The sequence below is a fragment of the Gadus morhua genome, chromosome 11 (assembly GCF_902167405.1).
Source record: "Gadus morhua chromosome 11, gadMor3.0, whole genome shotgun sequence".
Taxonomy (NCBI): Eukaryota; Metazoa; Chordata; class Actinopteri; order Gadiformes; family Gadidae; genus Gadus; species Gadus morhua.
The window spans coordinates 14,281,693-14,290,058 of NC_044058.1; the positions used below are offsets into that span (position 1 = coordinate 14,281,693).

Sequence of the window (8,366 nt, forward strand, 5' to 3'; positions counted from 1 at the left end):
AATTTCTCTGAGTTGGAGACGTTGAATTTGCAATCGAAATACATTAATATATTCTGATAACCTGTAAACATCTTTAACAAAAACATTAATGAAATATATAATTATAAAAGTCAAACAAAAAAATGAGGTTGGCCTCTATTGTTTATTCTTCAACCATTTCTGAGAGCTATGCTTAAAGGACTTTAGAATAACCACCTGTCTTATAGCAAGAAGACCCATAGACAAGTCCACTGATCTACTCGGTCGGATTTATATTTTTGGTTACAAACGTGTCATGTTTCCACCTGCAGGCATACGCAACACACAAATGCAGTCTTACAAATGGAAATATTTAACTTGCTTTATTTTCTAAAATACAATTTAACATACTTTAAACTTATGCCTGGTTTTAACACGTTTATTTCCAAGGCAGAACAATAAAAACAGTATTTACATGGTGTTGATATTTACAGGTGATATGACAGACGACGCGGCTCCACGGCGGTCCAATGAGACTCAACTGATTCCAAAATCCCAATCGTAAAGTGTCCTGATTTCCAGATTGTCTTTGGGCAAAACCAAAATAAGTAGAAAAAAAACAAAACACTTCTTGGCTTCTTCTTTTTCTCTTGTCCATTGTTATCAGTTATTATTATTACCATCATTATTATCATTGTTATTATTTAGGTGTCCAGCCATCCCGGCTAGTAGTCCTGATGTGGGCTGTGCGTCAAACTGTGCCGTCGCAAGTCACAGTTGCGCCGAAACACCTTTCCGCAGCGGCCACAGCTGTAGGGCTTGATGTCTGTATGGGTGAGAAGGTGAGTTTTCAGGTTACTTCTTTGATTAAAGGTTCTTCCGCATGTGGGGCATTTGTGGGGCGATTCCTGTTTAGATTTAAAGCAAGCAAATGATTATTCCCTTTATTTATATGATATCTATCTCCAGTCACTTGAAGTAAACCACGTTGCAAGTCATTGCAATTATCACTTATTGCCAATATATGTGTGTAACATGTGTTGATGATGATTTCATTCCCTTGCATAGAACATTTTTTTAAATTATATTCATGTAGTTATTTTCGTAGGCCTGCATCGTAAATTGGATTTAATCCAAGCGCAAATATGTGCGTGACTCTGTTTGTCTGTATCCCAGGCAATCAGTATCGTAAGCCTACATTGGGATTGTCATTATACGCAACGTTTAATTGACCAACGATGAATGTGTCTCTCTTCTGGTTTATCAGTATGAGTTTGTGTGCTGTTGTGGTTTCACACTGTTGAGATCTTACCTGCATATGTAAAGTTTTATGGACGGCTAGAGTTCGAGACTGACAGAATCCCTTGCCACACTCTTGACACTTGAAGGGTTTCTCCTTGGAGTGGATGTATCTGTGGAGGCGAAGAGAGAGAACATGATCAGACATTATGCTCGTTCAACGTGCAACCTCTAACTTGTTGCAGGACCCTGTCTGAGGAACGATTTTATTTCTATGTTACGGACCATATGAAGAGTTAAGTGCTCTGGCGCCCTCGTGGAGAGAACTCGGGGAACAGGCCTGTGCCAGGCACCAGTGATTTAAAAAAGTTAGGACTTCACATATTGTTAATGTTTCTTGAAAGCCATATTTATATAACTCTGGAATATAATCAACAAAAAAACTCAGACGTTTTATACATTTTAACAAAATAGCTTTTATGAATCTACATTCAAATGGGGGGGGGGGGGGGGGGGGTGTGATACATGAAAGTATTCCTTACCTATGGTCCCTAAGGTGGTCTTGTCTTCTAAAGGCCTTATGGCAAATATCACATGTATAGGGCCGCTCGTCGGTGTGTGTCCTCTCGTGGATGAGTAGGTTGTAGGACTTTGTAAAATGCCTGCCACAAAACTTGCAAATAAATTCCTTTTTCGTCTTAGACGGAAGCCGGCCACGGGTTGGTTTTCTGTCCGGGGAGAGTTTGCTCAGCTCAGAGATCGTGCCCCCGAGTCCCTCCGTCAGCTTTGCCAAGTCTACAGCTTTCGGAGGATCCTCCTGAGTGGCTGCGATTGCGAGGTTTGCAAAATCAAACCTCGGCCTGACTTTGTGCAACGAGGGCAGACCGTGCGTTACAGAACCTTGTTTTGGGTGGAAGAGGTGCGCTGCAGCGGCGAACGGTAACGAAGGGAAGGAAAACCTGGGGTCCACCAGGCCCTGGGCAGCTGCCATTTCAGTTATCGTTGACCTCAGTCCCTGCATGTGGGGATAACCCAGCGTCCACTGGTTCATGTGCATCGTTTGCACCGCACTGAGGCCGTAGAGTCCCTGGAGCTGGTCGACGGCCGCGGGGAAAGTGTTGACAGCTTGCAGGAAGGAGTAGTTAGTGAGCTGGAGGGACGGATGCAGGGGGATCGGTGCCGGCAGTGCTTTGCTCCCCATCTCGGCGAAGGACGTCAAGGCGGAGGCCTCTGGAGAAGACAGAAACTAGGACACTCTGGAACACAAGAACACACAAGGAGAGCGTCAGGGGGGTGCCGTGGTTTACACGGATTACAAGGGCGGGCTTCTGAAAACGAGCACAAAAGGAAATCAACCAATATTTTAATTCGCTTATTCGGGATGGTCAAAGGTTGCTCAATCCACACAATTGTAATTGTTTTATATTAACGAATAGCGTAGGGACGTTTCGATAGTTTGTTTTTTCCAGTTATGATTGTGCCAATTAATGGAGGTATAGGCACAAAGGCCAAAACATTGAACGTGGTTTGGACGGTGGAAATACAAAGCCTACTTTCACCTTCAATAATGTCACATCTGTTTAATTTAGGAGCTTTTAATATTGGGAAAAGTAACTATTTAACGTGTTAAAATAAATTCACTGTACTAATGGAATACTCTAAGTACGGATTAGCATTGTGTAACAACGGAGTTATTATATGAGTGAAACTTAATTCAATGTAGCCTTTCTCAAATAGAAGGCATTGAAACATATTTTTATTAAAAAACGAAAAAATCCCTATTAGTTTGAGCTAGATTATTCGTACATGCAGTACAAATGTCTAGGCTTTAGGAAAACAAACATGCACAAGTAATAGGCCTCCTAATATACCTGCTGGTAGTATTAAGTCATGTTTTCCCACACACATTACGCTGACTCTATGGAAGGTCAAGTCTATGGCCAGAACAGAATAATTACTGGAATAATCATTTAAACGAGACCGGGCGTTTTGTATTTTGTCTGGATTGACAAAACGGGGCGCAGTAAAGTAGTATTTTGTCATAATAATGATGCATTACATTGTACTCCCGGGGAGAATTTCACATTCATCCGCCTATTTTTATTTCCAAATTCCCAATTTTAAAGATCGTCCACGTCTTATCACTGCAGTGACTGCATTTTACTTCTCTTTACGAACCGATGTCAGGATTTTTGCGCAGGTGCTGTAGGACCCAACACTAATACTTACACTACTTTGGGGTGTTCTGCTACAACGACATTATTGTATAGGCTATTATATTTACCAAAGGTTTTACTGTTTACTCTTGACATCAGTCAACTGTAAACAAACTTCTCTACATATCGCCGCACTGAATGATAGTTATTCTTATATAATGCGAGAACTGCTGTCAGTTTCAACCTCATGTAACCTGCTTTGCACAGCACTCGAATCTTACCCCAATAAATAGTTGCCAAAGGTCACTCTTCACAGACTCGTGCGGTGTATCAGTAATCCACAATGACTAACGACATCAAGCTCCAATAAAGCGTCGGGAAACTTCTTCCAAGTTCGTCCATATACTTCTCACGTAGCCATGCAGCCCCCTTTATTAGGTTGAACTTTACGCAAAAGTGCCAACAACAACAAAAAAAAGAACTAAACCGTGAGCGAGACTTTGCGCGTTCTCTGTGAGTTACAGGAGTTCGCGACGCGGGTTCCAGGCCACTCTGAGAGTTGGTGCTGCAGTGTGCGTAATGAGCACAGGTCCCTCACTTTTCAGGGCTCCGGCAGCGGCGCGCACGGCCCGCCCCCGACACGCCCCTCTCCGTGATCCACTCCAATGTTCTCTCCTCTGTTTATTTGTTTGGATAGCAACTACGGCTCGAGAGTCGAGAATGGTCTGCCGGCGGCTCAACCTGCCCCACTGACACTTGGATATGGCCGACCTTTTTTGGGATACATTGTCGGAAGCAAGAAAGTTTAGAACTCTCAAGGGGTGCGCCGAAACGATCAAAAGGACCCCCCCCTCCCTCCCCAGTAAAAAAAACCCCCTGCATTTAAGCAAAATTGAAACGTGTTCTTTAAGACCATTACGAGTTTAGGTAATTTTTTTAGGGAAAAACAAAATATATATATATATGAAAAAAATAGTAGGTTGCAATAATTATAAAAAAAAGAAAATTATTATATGACCTCCAAATTCATATAATACAGCAATGTATGAATGTAATTAATTGAAGGCCTGAATCAATTATTATTTTTGACAGACCCCCCTCACTTAACTTATATAGGCCACCTGTGACTTAGCTATTTCAGATATAAATAATGATGGCAAAATAAAATGTTTTACTGCTACATAACAAGGTTTAAAAAAATAAATGAAAGAAAATACAAAAGAACTAGAAAAAACGGTCAATCAAAGCCAGAAGTAAAAAAATCTGTTGTTCTTGCAATTTAAAATATCACTCAAAGAGCATTTCGCTTGAGGAGCAAATACATATTTGGACAGTCTAGAACAAAACCCAGGTTTTTGATCGCATCTCAGGCGATTCTACTATGTAATACAAAACACAACATAATGTAATGACTCAATTAACCTAGCCCACTGGCAACCCAACACAGTGAACTGGGTTGCCTGTCCTCACGGTCGCTTCCAGCCGACAGTTGGTCTGTACAAAATGCGAGTCTGCAGCGCCCCCTATTGGCAAAGTACTAAACCAACATGTTTAGAGAAACGCCAAGGACTGTGTTCTGCCGGCACAAGCAATGCTTTCGTGTTTCAACGGATATGTTATGCTAAACAATTCCATGAACTGGACTATTTGTTCTGTTGCAGTTACCAAAAAACGAACCGAATTAGATTTAGGCTGAATTATCGACATTAAATTAATTAGTAGAAGCTTTACTGAAGTCAATCCTTGAACCTTTTCTCTTCCCATTTTTCAGAAACAGGTAAGCACAGTTAACACCACCATTAATCCGCATTTACATGCAGCAGAAAAAAAATCCTCATTGCTAAATTCCTAGAACTTTAACGTTTAGGTCTACACATGAGGTAGGCCTAATAACAGAATAATAACGATATTAACGATAACTATATGAAGTATTGTATTAGCAAATCCTGCAGGATCAGGCCTCGTTGTTCTTAGGTTTGTCAACTGTCAGTCCTGAAATATAAATTGTTTTGCAAACGTTTCTAGACAGGCCTATGTATTTCCTATAAACAAATAATGCAAAGATTGTAAAATAAAATGATGAAATGGGTTAAAAAATGAAACATTACACACATTATATTAAAATACACATTATATTAAATTGCATACAACCATATTATATCAAGACTATATTATCTTTATAAACCGTAATGTCCTCACGCAGGAAACTATTTCTCAATATTTCGTCTACGTAGGCTAATTATTGCTATATATATATATAGATATATATATAGGCCTATTTATTAAAAAAACATATATATATATATAGATATTCGAAGCAGGGCGTGCCGACCCCAAGTAAAATATCCTTATTGTGCTTCTTTATAATTTCATATTCAGGCGAAACGAAGTTATCCCACACCACACGGCTTCGCCTATGACGTTGGACGAGACACATATTCTATATTATTGGTGTAACTTCAGAGTGCAGGGTCAGACTTTCATCCGCCGTGACCCCGTGGCCCCTGACGCTGCTGCAGGACGATGCCATGAAGCAGGGAGGATCTGATATGCAGGAACGACGCTATTCCAATAGGAACGAGTGATTTGGTAAAGCACGAAAGCATTAAAACAAGACGAAAGGGGAGGCTTATCTACGTTTGGCCCATAAGCAGGCCGAGGCCTATACGTGCCAAGCGTAGCATTTTGCGAATCTTTCCATCTAAACATCTAAACATAGACCTGCCCAGATATTGAGCTCCCAGAAATCTAGCCCTATTCAATTTCCTTTCCACTTTCTGCCTTTCTGTTACTTATCCATACCATCATTATCCAGCATTAAAATATAGTCTAGATCAGTCCTAAAGTTGTTGTCTCACCGTATATTTGGATTCCGCGATAGAAACATAGCAGTTTTTTTGTTTTTCCGTTGCAGGTGGCTGGCTGATGGTTTAAACTGCTGCACTATCGCAGGGTGCATATAGTTCGACAGGATGTCACGTCCATGAGCGAGGCGTTCATAAAGGGCGGGAGGGCTTCACGTTTTTCATTCTTGCATATGCTTACCTCTTGTGGTTTCCGAGCACAAGAAGGTATACATATCTCCACCTACACTCTACCCATCATGTCCTGGACCCCCCCCCCATTTCAGCATGAATTCCCCTCCTTGTGTAAAATTATACATCCGTGGTGTGTTGCACAAACAATTTTAGTTAGTCCTAAAACTGAATTGTGATTAATTTGCTGTCTGGAGCTCCCAGGGAATTATATTTGTATTACATTGAGTAGCAGTTGTAGTTGCCTATATCCATCCAGTTGAACCTACAAAATGCATTGTGCATAATGTGAGGCTCCATGGGAATGTTCCAATTTAAAGTAACAATGATACAGTTTACACCCTACAATTAATCGTAATTTACTTTGAAATCAAAATATTAAATACACTTCCAAACAAGAAGGGACTACAAAAGATGAAATTTGTTATAAAAAGTCAACCTTTGCTGCTCATCGTTCCAACCTGAACTGTACACACCCGATAAGAAACGCGAGGCATGTGATGGCGCGGCGCTCCCCAGTGTGTGTGTGAGTGTGCGCGTGTGTGTGTGTGTGTGTGTGTGTGTGTGTGTGTGTGTGTGTGTGTGTGTGTGTGTGTGTGTGTGTGTGTGTGTGTGTGTGTGTGTGTGTGTGTGTGTGTGTGTGTGTGTGTGTGTGTGTGTGTGTGTGTGTTTGTGTGTGTGTTTGTGTGTGTGTGTGTGTGTGTGTGTGTGTGCTGGGGTTGCGTTCCCCAGTGGGTGGGTGTGCTTGGTTGGTGCTCCCCAGTTGGTGTGTGGTCAGGCACGGTGCGGCTCCATTGATGTCAGGAAGGCAGCGGCCTACTTTATCAACCGCACGGAACAGTGTGCGAGCGCGTCTAGACGGCTCTGATACACAACGCCACTCAGCTACATTAACATTTTCGCTTCATCTAATATTTTTTGATGCAAAATGAAATAAATCTAGCATTAATGTAGAGGCAATTACAAATAAAACGACATCCGGAACAGAAACATACGACAGAAAGGTGCATTACATTTTGCATACATATTTCTGTATCAGGTGAGACATTTACCTGCCAACTTGAGAAAAAACTGATTTCCACGCCGTCATTGACATATTTGGGAGTCGTTTATTCACCTGCTGGAGCGACGCGTCGCCTTCCTTTGTGGGACAGGGTTGCCCCCTTTTGGACTCATGTGAAATTGCTTCGAATGAAACATCAGTCATAGTCTCTTAAACTCTTCCGTGACCCAAACAGGCTTGGAACATTTGTTCAGTTTTCTCTTCTTTTATTTTCAAATCGGCCTATTTAATATTTTTTTGGTTTTACCATAAATAATTACTTTTTGTGTCCCCTTAGAACTTAAGTTGATGTCTAGACATGATTATCAAGGTTATTTATAATTCGTCATGTAGGTCTGTGTCTGCGGTTGTTGATTTTTCTATGTTTTGCTGTTGCATGTTCACACTGAATATACTACACTGTGTGTGTGTGTGTGTGTGTGTGTGTGTGTGTGTGTGTGTGTGTGTGTGTGTGTGTGTGCGCGTGTGTGCGTGTGTGCGCGTGCGTGCGTGTGTGCGTGCGTGCGTGTGTGTGTGCGTGCGTGCGTGTGTGTATCGTGTGTTTGTGAGTGTGCGTGTGTGTTTGTGTGTGTGTGTGTGTGGGCCTGTGTGTGAATATGTGAACGTTTGTTTGTGTGAGTCTCGACTTGGTGTGTGTGTGTGTGTGTGTGTGTGTGTGGGTAGAGGTATATACAGTATACATTCCTTCATTTCAGTGATCTCTTCTCCATCTGCTGCCCATTGCCACACACTCTCACTCTCTCTCTCTCTCTCTCTCTCTCTCTCTCTCTCTCTCTCTCTCTCTCTCTCTCTCTCTCTCTCTCTCTCTCTCTCTCTCTCTCTCTCTCTCTTTCTCTCTCTCGTTCTCTTGCCCTCTCTCTTTCTCTCTTTCTCTCTGCCATCTGTTTAGCTGCGGACGGCACCTCTGCGTGACCA

The 8,366-nt window shown here is 41.8% G+C and overlaps 1 protein-coding gene across 3 annotated transcripts; it reads right to left on the reverse strand.

The window, feature by feature from the left end:
* Positions 1 to 326: 326 nt before the first annotated feature.
* On the reverse strand, positions 327 to 6,299 carry osr2 (odd-skipped related transciption factor 2). 3 transcript variants are annotated; one of them, XM_030371372.1, is made up of 4 exons: positions 6,212 to 6,299; positions 1,740 to 2,453; positions 1,271 to 1,370; positions 327 to 866 (listed from the first exon to the last, which is right to left on the reverse strand). In XM_030371372.1, the coding sequence occupies exons 2-4, from the start codon at positions 2,396 to 2,398 to the stop codon at positions 684 to 686; spliced, it is 942 nt and encodes a 313-aa protein (XP_030227232.1). In that variant the 5' UTR covers positions 2,399 to 2,453; positions 6,212 to 6,299; the 3' UTR covers positions 327 to 683. The 3 variants fall into 3 exon arrangements, with proteins under 3 accessions (XP_030227232.1, XP_030227233.1, XP_030227231.1); XM_030371373.1 differs by lacking the exon at positions 6,212 to 6,299 and adding an exon at positions 3,635 to 3,938 and having other exon boundaries at positions 327 to 784; XM_030371371.1 differs by lacking the exon at positions 6,212 to 6,299 and adding an exon at positions 3,635 to 3,938.
* Positions 6,300 to 8,366: the final 2,067 nt, after the last annotated feature.

What these genes read in the sequence shown, in the direction of transcription:
- osr2 (XM_030371372.1), bottom strand. Translation starts at nt 2,398, where the DNA reads ATGGGGAGCAAAGCACTGCCGGCACCGATCCCCCTGCATCCGTCCCTC. An exon ending in GACCACCTTAGGGACCATAG is followed by an intron (nt 1,371 to 1,739) that starts GTAAGGAATACT and finishes TCGCCTCCACAG; the next exon opens with ATACATCCACTCCAAGGAGA. An exon ending in ATAAAACTTTACATATGCAG is followed by an intron (nt 867 to 1,270) that starts GTAAGATCTCAA and finishes AAATCTAAACAG; the next exon opens with GAATCGCCCCACAAATGCCC.